General features: G+C 40.3%; 1 protein-coding gene across 7 annotated transcripts in view; it reads right to left on the bottom strand.

Annotated features, from left to right (window-relative positions):
* RGS7 (regulator of G protein signaling 7) overlaps nucleotides 1–18248 on the bottom strand; it is a 530807-nt gene that overhangs the window by 80646 nt on the left and 431913 nt on the right. For all 7 annotated transcript variants that reach the window (XM_071207357.1, XM_058309479.2, XM_071207358.1 and 4 more), the window contains 3 exons: nucleotides 1316–1380; nucleotides 405–481; nucleotides 217–298 (listed from right to left, as the gene is read on the bottom strand). In XM_071207357.1, the coding sequence (XP_071063458.1) occupies nucleotides 217–298; nucleotides 405–481; nucleotides 1316–1380 (224 nt within the window). The remainder of the gene's footprint in view (nucleotides 1–216; nucleotides 299–404; nucleotides 482–1315; nucleotides 1381–18248) is intronic.

Below are 18248 nucleotides of genomic sequence, written 5' to 3' on the forward strand. Positions count from 1 at the left end.
ATGGTAGGAAAATACATGGTCTTTTAGACCAAATAACAGGTTTTATTATTTTGCGTCATTTTGCGCCAACATGGCAATCTTTCCGTAAGTAATTCACCGAGATGCAGAGAGGAGTCACTCAGGTTACCACGTGCTGCCCTTCCCTTCCCTTTGACAGGGACCCCTCACTCCCCAGAGCTGAGGGCTGAGCTCAGCCGCGCTGCCGCGTCCGCTTACCACAGGCCGATGCACGTCCCAGAACGCGCGCTCTTGGCTGTCGAGGATCTTCCTTTCGATTTTGTCTCTTTTCTTGTCCACTCTGTCAACATGGTAACAGCGAAGAACAAACAGCGTGAATTGTTGTGCCTCTCTGGACAGAAGGCCGCCGCATGAGCAAATCTCTCAAAAGACTCACAAGGACTCACTTTGCTTGGGCTTCTGCTTGCATGAAAATGAACTCCCACTTCCGGGCAAATGCTCTCTGCAGCCTGGCCAGGCTCTCCTGCAAAATACCCGCAGGTCAAGAAATTCTGGTGCCCACCTTCACGACCCCCTTCTGGCTAGTTGTCAAGAAAATAAACAGAATTTTCAAAGTACTAAGTGTACTCTGGTTTTGAATAAGTCATGTTCAATGAATGCAGCTAATCCTCTTATGATCAGCCTCAGAGGAAAAAGAAAAAAACCTGTTACAAATTTTAATCTTTCTGAATGACTGGCCTTGGAGCACAAAACTAAAAGTCAAATACAAATCTGCAAATAATAAAATTATCTTGCATGAAAAAGTGTTCTAAACTAATCCACTGGATTTTTCCTGTGTCCACTTATATAGAGGAACAGAAAAAAATACATTCCTACTACCAATTTAATCAGTCGATCCAGTTCTGGACAATAAATGTAAAACCACTGCAAGCCCACCAACCTTTTCCACACAGTGCTTCAAATATAATAAATCATGATTTAGCAACCATCTAAACAAATGACAGGTTAATTTTATTTCCCAGTATTGACCAGACTGAAGGGTTTGCAAAAAACATTTTCCCAGTATACTCTTTAATTCTCTAAGTTCATATATCGTTACTATAGTAAAAGCAACACCAACTTAAAAAATACGATGTTTATATTTGAGTTTGTGTATTTAGAGTTTTACCATCCTCAATGTGACTAATGACATTCGGAAGCAAGGTAGTCAGAGATTTATTGTCTTTACCCTGCCTGAATCCTGGAAATCTGAACCCTAAACTCCATGGATACAGAAAGTTGAGTGCCCCAAAATGACCACAGGCCTTATTGCTCTTAGTTTTATGGCTTTATTAGGCACAGGGGACCAGGTACTTACAGCTTCGTAGTCTGCTAGTTCCAATCTTGCCTTGTTTTGCATCGTTCTCTTGCAGAGGTAAACCGCTGAAAGGAACAACAACAAAAAACACAACCACTTCTTGCCTGCTTATAAATATTGAGGCACTATGAATAAAAATATAGCATTATCAATCAGGATATATTGGTCCAAACTGTAATTTTTTCCAAGAAGTAATTTTCTCCTTCCTCTTTTATCTCTTTTGTTTAGACAAAGAATAATTATGTGGTATTATTACTAAAATTCAAACACAGTGACATTCATAACATCACAAGAAAATAGACATAGTTAGAAACTTGGTAAGTATTTCTTTTTAATGAATACTTGGCACAATTGTGGTTTCTTCAAAAAATCAAAACCTTTAAAAAAGATATCAGTGAACTTAAAAATCTAGAGATATAAACAGAATGACTGGTAAAAAGAAATATATGAGAAGAGAATTATTAGCAAATTGAATTATTTCTATATTCTACCATCAAATAAAATGGTCTGCTAATTTAAACTGAAGATATTTTGGCATCTTGTCTGCTTCATTTCCCAAAGACAAATCTTCAATCAATTGTTTTGTTGCTAAGAGAGAGGAGAGTATAACATTGTACTTAACAGAGCTCACTCTTTTTTTTTATAGGCCAAAGCTTACATTTGGTGTATTTTACCCACAAACCATCCTATTAATAACACCAAGCAGTAGTATTGCATATTTGTTATAGTTCATGAGAGAATGTTCTCATATTTGTACTGTTAACACATAACAGTCCATCATTTACCATGGGGTTCACTGTGTTACATGGTCCCTTGCCTTACACAATCCATCCAAAGTGAACACTCACGAGCTCTCAGTTTCATCCCACCATTGTGTGGTCATCAGTTCAATCCATTTTAGAATGTTTTCATTACCCCAAAAGGAAAAATTCCATACCTCCTTATACACCCCATTATTGACCCATAGTACTCATATAGTACCTTCTTTGCCACTGTTGTAAAACTATTACTATATTACTGTTAACTATAGTCTATAGGTTACATTGGTTATATTTGCCCCATGTATCTCCATATACTTAACACCTTGTAATAAACATTCTTGTTTACAAGAATCACAATTATCATCCAATACTGAAATTACTAGGTTATCCAATTCCTAGATTATCCTCTAGTTTTCTTTCCATTGACATTAACCTCCCTGGATTACCCCTTTCAAACCACAATCATGTTTATAAATCAACAGTGTTAGTTGTACTCACTGTAATGTGTTACCATCAACTCTAACCAATTCCTCCCATTTACTTCCCCCTTATTAAACATTCTACACACATTCAGCTTCAGCTTTCCCTTCTCAACCCACATTCTATCTGCTAGTAACCTACACTCTAGAGTTTAACTCCATGAGTTTACTCATTGTATTTACTTTATATTAATGAGACCAAACAATATTTGTCTCTTGGTGTCTGGCTTATTTCACTCAACACAATGTCCTCAGTGTTCATCCGTGTTGTCACGTGCCTCCCAGCTTCATTTCTTCTTACAATACCGTTACTTTGTTTATCCATTCATCCGTTAATGGACAGTTGGGTTGTTTCTATCTTTTAGCAATTGTGAAAAATGCCACTATGAACATCAGTGTGCAAATGTCTGTTTGCATCCTTACTTTCAGTTCTTCTGAATATATTCCTACTAGCAGGATTGCCAGATCATATGAAGTTCTGTATTTAACTTCCTGAGGGACCGCCAAACTCTCTTCTACAGAGGCTGAGTCATTTTACATTCTCACCATCAGTGAAAGAGTCTTCCCATTTCTCCACATCCTCTCTAGCACAGCAGCACTGCCATCCACCAGTCAAATTCATCAGTTGTTTCAGGAATACTGCTGACATGTGATTATATCAAGGCATTCATATATACCTGGTATAGGCCTAGTTTCCAGAATATTTCTGTGATTTTTTCATACACACAATGTGATGTGTGAGTCTAATGAAATTAAAGATAAATTATATCTATTTTATATGCCAGAAAAATCTACTGGATAAGGGCCATCAGATACTATTTTTTAAAGCGTAACTCAATGGGAATGCCTTGATAAACACCAACTTTGAGCTAAACTGTTTCACCCAGATTTTGATAATGAAGACCAGCTTATATCACTGAGGAAAAATCTTAAACAGAAAATCTGAGACCACTGCAAACATTGATGGCATTTACTCAATTTCTACCCTATAAGGTTTTCCTGAATGAAGGTCAAGGCAAGGGAAAGAGCCAGTCATCAAATGATTCTAACACTATTAAGAACACTAGCAGCACAGCACAGAGATTTAGAACACATCTTTCCAAATATCCACCTTTGTAATTTTATTAGCAATGTCCAGAAGTCAAATGTCAAAAAATGATACAGTGTGTGCTAATTTTTTAATCAGCTACAGTATACACTCACTCTCTACTAGGACTGTAGCAAAATATAAAAAATGTCCTCAGCAGTTGGTGAAACATTATTGTGTATGTGCAATACCCATGAAGGTATCTCTTCATGAGAGAAAGAGGAAAATTCTCACATATCTAAGGAAATAATTTCATCTTTCCTGTAGAATTATCTTTAATCAAATTTCAAGCTCCAGTTTAGCTCTCCACCAGTCAATCCTTCTTGTTCCTCTTGGATTAGCCTCAACTTAATTTGTTCTTGTAATTTAATCTTTGTTGTTCCCCAAATCAGTCTCCTTTGGGGAAGCATATTTTAACCTTAGTAGGTAAACTAAATGAATAAAATTAAAAGTGGGGTGATTTTTCAGATGATTGCTTGCAAAGAAGTTGTGCATCTTTCAATGTAGGTGTTCTACAATGCACTTTTCTTTCATTCTTACCTAACTAAAACACATTACTCTATAATTCCATTTTCCTGAGAATGCAGTCTCTGGCTGCTAAGTAATGCCCATCTAGGGAGCAGATTTACAGGATGGGTAACAAAATGTAACAGGACAAAAGAGTAGACAGGTTTTGCATGTTGTTTAATATGCACTTGCCAAATCAGTGAATGAATGGATAAATGAATTAATAGGATATCTTAAGAACAAGTTATTTAGCAGTCATAAGAGCTCACGTGCTAAAGTCAGCCCAAATTCCTACTGGACAGGTAATGAGAAAGGAGAGAAAAGACGAAGGTTGGGTTAGCAGAAGTAGGGAATTCTCTGGATACCGTCGACAGTAGAGCAAATGTGATCCTAACCAGCAACCTCACCAAGTCTAGACCCAGTTACAAGATGCTGACAGGTGCAGGTCATGTTTTTATTCTTTATCAGCAGAGAGCATCAGTGCCAGGCAGGATGTGGGTGAGGAAGGAGGTCCGAGTAGATGTAAATAGCCCACGTCACTAAGTGGAAAAAGCTGGAGGTCTACAGTGCTATTCCAGCAAAAAGAGCTGAGTAGTAAGGCGTGGCATCTGGCTCAAATACAATTTAGAATTTAGATGGAAAAAAATCAAAGTAAAAGTTTCTGGGATACATCTGTAATTGAATGAAAACTGAATAGAAAGCAAACACTGGCAATAGTTTTTTCCCTTAATTTAATAAAGCTCGATACAGTAGAGTAATCCCTTCAGCAAACACTGCTGCCCATGACAAAAGTGCTCAGGGTCATATCAGACCAGTAGAAGATGCACTTTCCATCCAAGTGTAGAAAGGCATAGATTTATAATTTATAAAGGCTAGAAATACAAATGCAAAAGACATATTTGAAAAGTACCCAACTCCTCTTATAATCAAAGTAATGCAAATGTAACCTCTGAAGCAGAACTCAAGGAGTAGAGTCATAAAGCAACCTGATTTTTCCTCTTTTAAAGTTTATTTTATGGCATAATTCTTTCCCTGCCCCTGAATAAAAACTCGGGCAGTTTCTAAAACCTTACGTGTCACTCTCGAGTATTTCAGTCTTAACTGATTCATGAGGAAGTCCACTTTCGGTAGTAGTCAGAACTCCAAGCTTGGTTTAAAGTTGGGGTCTCCCCTTGACCCCACTAGACCCAGCTTTAACCCAGAAGATGGCATGGGTGCAAGCAGTGCAGATGGTTTCCTTCTTCAACTGTTTTTTCTGTGTCCCTTGCCAAGTACCACCAACTGACTAGCGTTCTAATCCTTTTGGGGTTGGAGACCAGGAAGGAAGAAAGGAAAGTGAGCTTGGAAGTTCTTACTTAGCTGGCACCATCGTGGTCAGGCATGGCCACTCTGGGTCTGGCAGAGCTGTAAAGCTTACTGGTCTATCCTGGGCACTTCTTCAGACTCTGTGAAAAAGCTCTCCCTCCCCAAGGCTGGCAATTTCTCCTGCAGGTCTCTTGTTGGGACTGACCAGCGTCACAGTCCCTGCTGTGCTGCAGCCTTTCTCTGTGACGCTCTCCGCCCCTGTAGGAATGCCTACTGGACAGGGCCATCTCTCACACATGGCCTCTACCCGGCCTAAGGGAAACAGTCCCACCTCTCTGCCCTGAGGGGCCACAGAGCACAGCTGCCTCCCTTTCAACCTCTCCTTCTATAGCCGGACAGCGTGGCTTGGGCCCTTTGTGATGATGAAACCTGCAAGCTCCCGGTCCGCTGTGGCCCCAGTCGTAGGTGATCCCTGCCAAGCTCTTCGGCAGCCCCTTGGAGCCTCTCCCACTGGGTCTGGGGCAAGGTGCAGGCACCTTCGCTCCTCCCACTCGGAGCTGGTAGTGGCAGCGACTCCTGACATCCTACCGGCTACAAAAATCAGTCTTCAGGCCAACTGCTTACCGTCGAACACCCTCAATGCCAGCTGAAGGCGGCTACTTGGAAAACCTGAGTCTCTGTCTAGAAATCTACCTTTATTTGTTTAAAATGTGCTCAGACGGACTATATGGACTCCCTCACAAACTTTTTTCTTAACTATTATAACTTATCAATAAACTTGGCTCTGTAATATTTGAAAATACATTTAATGACAATGCAGAGTTGAGATGTCCTGTAATTTATTTAAATGAGACCTCATTGCTGGACATTGGGTTCTAACCATCATGTCGATATTATGTATTGCTATTATGTATTCAGCAAACCTGTATTATGTATGTATGCATCTATCTATCTAGGGTTTAGAAACTGCTAATTTCCTAAAAATGTCATTGCCGGTCAGTGGATATTCACCCTTCAAGCCTTTTGGTACTTATAGCTAAAGTGCTGTCCAGAAAGTTTATACGTGAGCACTTCTCATGCCTTCTCCAATTCTGGAAAGCCTGTTTTTAGGGAAGCCAGCAATCATCCTGTTAAAACTTAAATCCAGTTATCACTGTGCTCAAACCTGCCATTTGTTCAACTGCTGAGTCCATGGCCTTGGCCCCTTGCTACCCTGCAGCCTGCCCCTGTGCTCTCCAGCTCTTCTTGGGCCACAAGCAGAGGCCGCAGCTGACTCTCCCTCCCCCTCCCCCCACTGTCTCCGGGCCTTGTCAACTGCCACCCTCTCTGCCTCACCTCCCACCTACTCCTCCTGGCCTTTCCCAGTCTTTTCTCCCAGAACTTTTCATCTCTGGACACACAAAATGTACTCGTTCATTATTCATTCGTTAGTTCATTGTCTTCCCATGGCTTTCCCCTCTCCTTGAGGTCTACTCCCCCCCAAACTTGAACGTCAGTCAGCTCATGAGGACAAAGGTTCTTGGATGTTTTGCTCAATGATGCCTAGTAGAATACAAGGCACACAGACCCTCAATGCATATTTGTTGCATGAAAACATAAATGAATATTTTGACCATTTGATCAGCTTTTTCCTCTTCTGAATTAACTTTCATGCTTTGCTACTATTTCAATCAGGGGATTTGATGTTTTCTTATGAGATTTAAGATCATTTTTATATTAGAGATTAAAAGCTAATACCAGATACATATGTAGGAAATAAATGTTCACAGATCTTTTGGAGAAATACAATGAACAATACAGACAGCATTGAAAATAATTCAGCAAACATTGATTTGGTTTTAAAATTACATACATGACATCAATGGTCCATGTTCTGCAACCTGCTTTTTATGCTCAACATAAGATTATTGGGATTTACCAGGCTGCTTTCTATAGCTATAGCTTGGTTCTCCTAATGGCTCTAGTCCATCCTATAAATGTAACACATTTTGTTTAGCCAAGGGTCTTTTGTTAAATACTTAGATTGCCTTGATTTTTTAAAACTGCAATTGCAGATGATGATTCAGTGGGAATTTCTCTTAGAATATGTTCTGGAAGTGATACTGGTGGGCGATATGGATTCCTAGAAAAGTATTCAGTTTGGTAATAGTCACAAGTTGAATTTTATAAGGCACTGCCAAATTTCTACCCATAATAGTTCAACAATTTACTCTCCCAGCAATATATGAATATTCTCATCTAATACCAGACTCAAATTTTTGCTAATCTGGTTAAAGTTGATTACGTTCATTATGTTTCCATGCCTTGTTTCTTATATTTCCAACTACTTGCATGTTATAGATTTTAATGTTTTGATTGGCACGTAGAAGATGCCTATGATTAATACACTTTACCTTGGATTATTTTTTATTTGTTTTATATTGCCACCCCTAATTTCATTTTCTACTTGTATTTACTTCGTATATCTTTGCATCACCATGTACTTTAACTGAAAGAGACAATTTATTTCACTAGTGTTTCTTGCTGATAGATATTGTTGGATTTTCTAATCTTTTCTTTCTACAGTTGAACTTAAATATCTGCATTCATTTTTTATAACAGGTGTGTTTGGTCTTCCTTTTCTCATGTTTTTATCTCTCTCTGTCTCTATGTTTCCTTTGATTTCTATCTTTTGTTATATGTAGGGCAGTTTCTTTAATTCATACTCTAATATGTTAGAAGTAATAAAATTTGTTACCATTTCATTAAAGACTACTCGTATATCTTTTAAATGCTTAGTATATATTTTTCAAGATGGAAGTACAGAAATTGAACACTACCTAATGATCCCCTCCATCAATGATGAAGAAATGAGCACTTCACTCCTTTGGGGCTTCCTAATTTTTAACTGTGTGACTTTAGAATTTGTTGTAAATTTATAGATTTTAAAAATCAGTTATTACATTCACATTCCATTTGGAAATTATTATTATTATTTTTTTAAAAGATTTATTTTTATTTATTTAATTCCCCTCCCCTCCCCCGGTTGTCTGTTTTCTGTGTCTTTTTGCTGCATCTTGTTTCTTTGTCCGCTTCTGTTGTCGTCAGCGTCAGCGACACGGGAAGTGTGGGCGGCGCCATTCCTCGGCAGGCTGCTCCCTCCTTCGCACTGGGCGGCTCTCCTTATGGGCGCACTCCTTGCGCGTGGGGCTCCCCCACGCGGGGGACACCCCTGCGTGGCAGGGCACTCCTTGCGCGCATCAGCACTGCGCATGGGCCAGCTCCACACGGGTCAAGGAGGCCCGGGGCTTGAACCGCAGGCCTCCCATGTGGTAGACGGATGCCCTAACCACTGGGCCAAAGTCCGTTTCCCTGGAAATTATTTTTATCACTGTTATTTAGGCCTAATTTTATGTTTAAATGGCTTCAAATGCTTTTTACCAGCCCTCTAAATGTCCCTTCTGGTTTCATCACTCTGTATTTGCAATGGTAAATTCTCCTTGGCTTCTCTCCTCATTTATCTGGATATTACTTTTACATCTTTCTCATAAGAGTTTAAACTGTGAGTTAAATATAAATTGTTGTTTTTTTTCATGAGATGTATAATTCTGTAGCCTGAAGGGCATTTGGAGAAGGCTGGAAAATTAAAGCCAGGAAACTTTTGTCTTTGCAGTTTTTTAAAACTCTAAATTTGTTGAAACTACTATCAGGGCCCAGATCCTCCAAAATAGAGGGATACTGGCCTACTGTGCAGACCTTCTCATTTCTGGTTTCCTTTGGAGTTTTCTCACTTGTTCTGGAGTGAGATTGCTATACTGGTGATAGTAGGCTAGAGAAAAATGCTGATAATCCTGTTATTTTCCATTGTCTGATGCTACGGTTGCAAGAACGCTCCAAGGATATTGCATTGCCCTTTGCCCTTCGCCCAGTTGGCCTCCTAGGCGCTTATGCTTGTTCCCCAAATGTCTGGGAAAGCCTGTGCTGCTTTGAGAACCCAGATCAGGACCGAAAGGCAGCCAAGGCTTGGGGCTACGCCAAGGCCAAAGAGAAACTTTGACCCAAGATGAGGCAAGCCTTTTTCTTCTCTGCCTTTCCCAAGACTTAGCCATACCTACAGCCCTGATGTCTTCATATGAGGAAACATTCATGGGGTTGGTCAGAATTTCATCTAACTTTTTTGAGAAAGGAAATTAATGAGCCATGCCACCATCTTCCTTCCAATCGGCTAAATTTGACTGATCTAGAAAAAAATATCTGTCAAGTGAGTGATGTATGGCACCATTCTCTATTTTCTGCTCTGTTCTAAATGTTAGTTCTAGTCTGGTTTTGCTAACTTTTTTGGTAATCTCTTCATACTAAAGCAGCTTAAATTTAATGATAATACAGTACTTCTAAATCTAACAATCATTTAAAGATTTAGCCATTAGCAGTGCACTTACAGGAATAAAAAGGCAAAGGAATATCAATAATCTAGGGAGTTTTAATTAAAAATCACAGTTCAACAGTAATCAAACATTAACTGTGAAGATAATTAATCTTAGCAAAACAACTAGAGAAAAATATTATAAAAATCATTTTACATTTTTTAACTTTCTGATATATATATATTTTAAACTTTAACTTCAAAAAATGAAATAATAGACAAAAGGCAGCTTAAATTACAGAAGCATTACTTTAAAAAATCCTGTCCAGGCACATTTATCTTATTTAATCATAAAAACAAACTCAATTGTTTCTCCAGTGTCCCGAAAGATGAACAATGAGCAGATTGGTTAAATGACATGACTATGGTCTCCTTGTCAATGAAGAAAGTGAAAACAAAATGCTTGATCATATTCACATCTCATAAAACTAAATTCCACATTCTTTATTTTACCTTTAGCATTATTATAGTACTTTCTTTTCCTTGCTACAAAAATATTAAAAGAGTACTGTTAACTATAGTCTATAAGTTACATGAGTTGTATTTTCCCATATTTATTAATAATGAAGGTTGTGTTACTACAAAGTAGGAGCAGCAATTCACTATTAGATGGGATCAAATACCTTAATAAGAGAAGACGTATTAAAATAAGAAAGTTTTACTATGGAAATGGGGACACCAGGACATAAAACTCTTCAAATGCCTGTCTTGAAATTCTTGCCTATAAGGAGAAAGAATATTGTACAAGAACTATGATTATGAAAAGAATTAGAGCCATTGGCTTCTGCCTCCTCCCCTGGGAAAAGGGAACGCCATTCAGTGAGTCTATCATGAACATGCTCTACCTTTAGATGTTTTTTACATGCTTTAGTCCATCCAGAGCCTTAAAACACCTCTCCCAGGAAGAAGGAATGGCTATTTTCATTTAACTGATGGTGACAGTCCCCTCCCAAGGCCATGCACAGAATAAGGAGGTGAGTCACGGTATCTTGGGTGATCACATAGTAGATACTTATTATGTAGCCACAAAATGTGAAGGTGGTGGTAAAGAAGGGGACAATTCCACATCAGCTCCCAGAGAATGCTGAGAATGGAGGAAGAGGCTTCTTTTCTTTGATTCTTGTTTCCTAAATTAGTCCAGTTTTCTTAATTTCTCAGAATGTTATTCCTAAATGCAAGAGCTATTACTGTTGTTGTGAATCCTTACATATTTTAATTTAGCTCTTTAAAGCCCTCATCCACAAATGACATTACAGATTGTGACTGTTACTCTTACCACAACTACTTAACTTGCTAAAGAAGCAGAATAAGACCCATTTAATTTATCTTTCTGTGTAACTATATCGGTGACTCCTAAAAGGCTTGGTTGTTTTCCTAAGGCTCATGAGTTTTGGCAATTTGTAATTCCTTATGTTACTCAGATACTTTATTCTTCCAAAATTTACTTTATCTCCCTTAAAAATTATTTGCTTATGTCTTATTCCCTGGGTGGGAGAGCAGTGATTAAAATGGATGATTTCTTAGTAACAGAGTTATCACCAAAGCCCTGAGGTGATCTGGTGGTAATCTGCAATAACTCCTAATATTACTCTTTCACATATATAGTGTTAGTACCTCTTCTGCATATATTCTTTAGATTTTAAAACTAATGCTATATATATTTAGAAGGCAACAAAATAACAAATACCATAATTTAACTCTTATCATGGCATTTCTGAACAATTGTTTTAATAAAAATGGCTGAAATATTAACTTTTAGGGGTATCTCTCATAATACTGGGTCAAGGGTGCTTGATTTCCCTTTTTCTTGCTTAAATATATTACCCAAAGCAATGACCTAGGAGTGTGCACCTTATAAAAAGAACCCCAATAAACCATCCAGAAGGAAGACAGAACTTTCAAACGAACATCTAAACTGTATTAATGAAATCTGGAATTAAATAGTCTTGGTTACCTGCATTTGAGTCCTCCTTACCCCCTCGTTTGGTTTCTCAGATAAAAGGAGAGAAATAGAGGTAGAGTGTTTTTCAAAAAACGGTATAAGCAAGAGGGTGGGGTGAACACTCCTAAATGACTGGCTAAATCACTTGGGACATTAGCCTCCTACAACGACTACTTCCTGCTGCCCTGATAATCAACAAGGAAAGATGAGTTCCCGTACATTTAGGAGAGGCGATATGGTATGGTATGCCTTAATAATCAACAAGGAAAGATGAGTTCCCGTACATTTAGGAGAGGTGATATGGTGTAGTAAAAAGATCACCGTCTTACTGATATTCTATTCATGAACTATTGTGATTAGTAATTGAAGAAAATGTGGCATTGGTGTGGAGAAAGTGGCCATGGTGGCTGCTGGGGGTAGGGAGTGGGAGGAAGAGATGTGATGTGGGGGCGTTTTTGGGACTTGGAGTTGTCCTGGGTGGTGCTGCAGGGACAGTTACCAGACATTGTATGTCCTCCCATGGCCCACTGGGTGGAACGTGGGAGAGTGTGGGCTATGATATGGACCATTGACCATGAGGTGCAGCGGTGCTCAGAGATGTATTCACCAAATGCAATGAATGTCTCATGATGATGGAGGAGATGGTTGCTGTGCGGGGAGGGGTGGGGTGGGAGGTGGGGGGTATATGGGGACCTCATATTTTCTGAATGTAATAAAATAAAAATGAAAAAAAAAAAAGATCACCGTCCGAGCTCCAAGAGCCTAAGTTCCGGTCTCTACCTGTAGAGGGCGCAATTGTACCGATTACTCTTCCAGTTTCACCTGCTATTAAGTAAGATGGTGCTTTACAAAGAGTTCAGGAATCCTAAGGGGATGAGGTGGTGTATGTGGGGCCCCAAAGGATCTCCAGTTCCTGGAGAATAACAGAATCTCTGCCCTTCAGGAGAGGAAAAATGAGGAGGAAAAGCGAGGCAGGTGTTTACAGATGCCATGCTTGTGAAAGCATGTTCAACAGTGATGTTGAACACGTGTTCACCAAGTGCTGACCACGTGCCAGCTTCTTCTCAGCCCTGGGACGCCATTTTTAATAACAACCAACAATACGTTTATGTTCAGAATTCCTTTAAGTCAGGGTTGGCCAATATGTATTAATTCAGGGATGAAAATGGATGGATTTTCTTTCCTAATGTAGGATGTAGCCTTCCATTGAGCTAACTGTATTCATTCAGTCATCATTTCATTCATGCTGACAGTGGCCCATTGCTACTTTTACAGCACTTACACTGTTCCGGTGTGGAGTGTGACCCGCCATGTGTAAGCACTACAAGTAAAGTGATTTCAACGTCCAGCATTGATTGAATGTTTTCTATGTGCCAGGGACCGTTCACCCACTTTGCATGTACTATCGTGTTGAAGATGCACAACCACACTGTGCAGCAGGCACCCTTCATTTCAGAGGAGGCGATTCAGGCAGGATGAGGGTCAGTCATTTCTTGGTTGAGACAAGGGTCAAAGACAGGCATCAGACAGGAGTCCACACGTGAGCTCCTAGGCTGGGCGAGGGACCTGGCAAGCGGGAGCGTTGGAGAGGGGGGCTGAGTGTGGTGGGGGCAGAGCCACTCTAGGTTCTGTGGTCAGAAAGGCCTCTCCAAGAGGTAACCCTGGGGTGGAGACCTCACCTGGGAGGAGGAACCACTGTCCACACACCTGGGAGTAAGAGGACCGGGCGAAGCACAGCCAGGCGCTGGCCCCCAGAGAAAGTAAGCACAGTGTGTTCAAGACAGAGCCAGAACAGGAGAGCAGAGGGGTGGTGGACAAGGGAGAGGCAGGGGTGGCATCCCAGCCCCCGCGTGCCCCCAGGCAGCCCCGGTGCCTCCGCAGTGGGCGGAGGTGCAGTTCAAGGTGTGAGCACCTGCAGCCACAGAAAGCAGATGAGAGGTCACCGGGGAGGGAGAGTGCTTGTCAAAGTGAAAATTAAAAACTTTTTAAAAAGTGTAATGGAAACAACGGAGACCTTGCATTTAAAAAATTACTCCAGCTTATGTGAGAACGGATTGTAAAGGATCAGGTGTGGAGAACCCATTTAAAAATTTGTAATCACGATATAACTAATAAAAATGCAATAGAAAAACAACACATAGTTTGCTGTATTAGCAATGGTGGAAATACATTATTTTTTTTTTGTTCCAAAACAACTGCCCGGTGTCCGGCTGTTCATCTAAACAGAGAGTAACCAGATGTGTCTCCTGTGGCGGTTTTGGCCCTGGAGCACAAAACATCCCTAGATGAAGGTCAGTCTGAAAATGCCCGTGGGCCTGTCCTTGCAACGACCCTTCCCAAAGGCACACCGGCTTGGATGATGGCTCAGGGCATAGGCAACAGCGTGGAAAAGCCGATTTTAAAAACAATTTGGCTAAAACATGCAGTGTCTACAACTGCAAGCAAAACAGTTCCTTCCCTCTGCCCCAGAATATCTAATCCCCCGCTCTGCCTGCAGCAGTCCGAGCGGACATCATCCCAAATGCCTCAAGACTGAAGAACGAACAAACCTGAGAAGGGAGTGTAACCGAGGACTAAAGCAGATTTAGTGTTACTGTAGTTCTCATCGTGTGTTAGCCGAGTAACGTGTAACACTGATATTAAGGTGGGGGTGGTGGTGGGGGAGCAACAGGTGGAACACAGGGCATTTTTAGGGCAGTGAAGCGGTTCTGTATGATTCTGACGTAATGGATACATGACATTTCTCGAGGCTATAAAACTGCACAGCACAAAGTGGAAACCATAATGTAAACTAGACTTCGGTGAGTAGTACTGCTTCAAGGTTGACTCATCAATGGTCGCAAACCCACCACAGGAAAGTAAGATGTTAATAATAGGGGAAGCTCTGTGGGTGGGTTTGTGGGTGGAAGGGGGCGGGGGTTATTTGGGAACCCTGTACTTTCTGTATAATTTTTCTCTAAATCTAAAATGCTCTGAAAAATAAAAGAAAAACAGATCTGGAATTTGCACTTCCATCTTCAGGTTTCCCTCTCTTATTCCTCACACCTCTTGCTTGCCAACACCAAGACAATTTAGCAGAATGTTCGCTCTGCTTGTGCTTCTGCCCCTGCTCAGAACAGCCTCAATGACGCGAAACCAGCGTTTCCTGCTGCACAACTGTCATCAGGGGTGGGCCCCAGCTTCTTTTCAGAAGGGAACAACAACGCTAAAGAGAGCTGAAAGAGGATGCTGATGATGAGAAACATTTATCTAGCTGGTTTAACGCTGTATAAATTAACCTGTTAATCCTCTAAACAACCCTGTGAGGTGGGTGATTATTGTCATCTTTGTTCCATAGATGGGAAAACTGGGTCACATGGAGTCAACTTGCTCAAGTCATACAGCCAGCAAGGGGCTGAGTTGGAATTTGAACCCAGGTGCCTGGGAAGAACCATTCTTTTCTGGAGAAACATTCAGCGGAAACTTTGAAACAAGTGCAGATCCTAAAACAGACAGTAACTTGGAGAGGAGCCTAATGAATCTTCTTGCTGAAATAAGAGGACTAGGAAATTCAGGATGCTATAAGTAAAGAAAATGAGAATAGCCTGCTCATTATTAAAAAAAGAAAGGATTTGGGTGCGACTGAACTTTGCAAAGATTTACCAGTTTTGTTAATGCCTAAGGACTTGCACTTTAATTTTTATCTGTCCTTTTCTTTCCTTTCACACCTTATTAATAGAAACATCTCCAATGTCCAATCATGATTTCTGGATTGTGTAAAGGACCTAAGGGCAAGCTGCCTGCGATCACAGCAATGCTTTAATTCACAAATGGGCGCAGATTTAGGCTAGTTAAGACAGCAATGAAATAAACAAACCAAGTTGTTCTCATTCCCAAGGAGGAAGGGTGACAGTCAGGGCTTCTACAGTGAACAAGAAGGAATCACTGAGGACTGGAAAGGAGGCCTGCTCCTACTTAGGTGACTGAAGCTACTTAGGTGACTGAAGTGTATCCTCTCTGAGCCTGATTCCTGAGAAGGGGAAATATTGTTTTTTCTGACTTCATGGGGTGGCTGTGAAAATTGAAGGAACTGATAAATCAATTTTTCTGAAAATTTATAAAATATTATGCAAAGGTAAAATTAAAGATATCTGCAGTGGGACTGCATATTAGCTCTTGAGTAAAGTATAATTATAATCTAGGGGTTTCTTCAGAGTCAAAAGAGCACATGGTTTTAGAAATAAATGAGAATCTTGACCCTAGTGACTAACATCATTTTTATTTTTTATTTATTTACTTTAAAGATTTATTATTTATTTACTTATTTACTTATTTACTTATCTACTTTATCTATCTATCTATCTATCTATCTATCTATCTATCTATCTATCTATCTATCTATCTATCTATCTATCTATCTATCTATCTATTTCTCTCCCCTTCCCCCCCACCCTGGTTGTCTGTTCTCTGTGTCTACTTGCTGCGTCTTCTTCGTCGGCTTCTGTTGTTGTCAGCGGCACGGCAATCTGTTTCTTTTTGTCGCGTCATCTTGCTGTGTCAGCTCTCCATGTGTGCGGCGCCATTCCTGGGCAGGCTGCACTTTGTTTCGCACTGGATGGCTCTCCTTACAGGGCGCACTCCTTGCGCGTGGGGCTCCCCTACACGGGGACACCCCTGCGTGGCAGGGCACTCCTTGCACGCATCAGCACTGTGCATGGGCCAGCTCCACATGGGTCAAGGAGGCCCGGGGTTTGAACCGCGGACCTCCCATGTGGTAGACGGATGCACTAATCACTGGGCCAAGTCCGCTTCCCTAACCTCATTTTTAATAACAACCAAAATTATGTTTATGTTTAGGATTCCTTTAAGTCAGGGTTGGCTAACATATATTAATTAAGGGATAAAAATGGATGGATTTTCTTTCCCAATGTAGGATGCAGCTTTCCATTAAGTTCAATGTATTCATTCAGTCATTATTTCATTCAAGGTAACTTCTGGGCATGAAGATGCAGAGTGAACAATTGTGACAATACTCCTGATCGCCCTGTTCCGTCTATTAAACTGAGAGGAGACAAAGCTGTAGGTAACCGATCATTCATGTTAATATGTTGCTATACATTTCATAGATGAGTGAACAATCCCTATGACTTTATCTACCAGTTTAGTGTACAAGCCACTTTCACACATGTGAATCCCTTGGAGCTTCACAGTAATGGTGTGAGTTAAAAACTGTAGGTTTACAATAATTACTTTTGGAAAGTAAGATGTGAAATTCAGAATGGAAACAGTTTTGTTTTTTTTTAACAAGTGGAGGTTTAGGACAAGAGGTTGTTGGGGTCCCTGCAGACTCAGGATGGGAGGCTCTGACCTTCACGGAGCATGGCACTGGATCCCCCTGGAGGTCACAGTTAATCAAATCAGAGCAGGTGTAAGACATCACATAATTATGTGCCTATGGTTCCCTTAGTATAGCTCCTGTTTCTCTTACATGCTTTGCTTCTATTCTCTGTTGAGGCTCTTAACAATTATATGTCCATTTAGAATACAAAATTCTAAATTGCCTTCATCTGACAAATTTTAATGGATTTATGACCTATCTCACAATTACACCCCTTAACACCTCTCTGGAGGATCTAGGACAAGGGCTCTATTTGTATGAATGCTTGACTACAGTTTCATGCTATGGAAGCAATGATTAATATTATTCTTGAAAGGCAAAAGTCAAGGGTAAGGCTCCTTAACGAGCGTCAGAGATGGACATGAAAATGTTGGCGTTGACAAGCCTATACTTTTTTCTTATTATCAATTTAAACAGAGGGAGTTGGAGTCTTGAAAGTTGACCATTATGCCATTGGAGCCCATAATGAGTGATGAGTATCTAGAGTCCCTATTCATTCATTTCCTCCATTCACTCAACACATCCTTATCAGACACCAACTTGAGTGCCAAGTACTGCCCTCGGCACAGTAGGCCTAGGCCCCAAACTTGAAAGTGAGCGGAACAGCTCATGACTTGGCTCCAAGCTGGGCATGACGCAGATCCAGGAAGACTTCCCTGAGCTGGTGACATGTTTGGGGAGTCTTTGAGGACTGGCAGATGTTAACCTTTCTACATGTCCAAGTTTTGTTCTGATTCTCTTATCCTTTGTGCTATGGACATAAACCTATTGTGATGAAAAGTTACACATGAAGAACTCTTTAAGAAAAAAAAATTCTAGTTTTTAGGGAAAGCAGATGGATTTTTACAGGTAGCATCTCTGTAGGAGTCCACTGCCTTTCTCTTTCCTTATCCATTAGTTTATGTTAAACCATGCATGTTTCTCCTATAATATTTGAAAGCAAATATTTAACTATATTTCTCTGGAAAGTATTTTGGAATAGGTCTTCATATCCTTCTTTGCTTTAAGGATGCCCTCTAAAGAAGAGTGATCCTAAATGTATTTTGCTCATGTACCCCCCTCAAAAAATTATA

This window comes from Dasypus novemcinctus, chromosome 13 (assembly GCF_030445035.2).
Source record: "Dasypus novemcinctus isolate mDasNov1 chromosome 13, mDasNov1.1.hap2, whole genome shotgun sequence".
In the NCBI taxonomy this organism is placed as follows: Eukaryota; Metazoa; Chordata; class Mammalia; order Cingulata; family Dasypodidae; genus Dasypus; species Dasypus novemcinctus.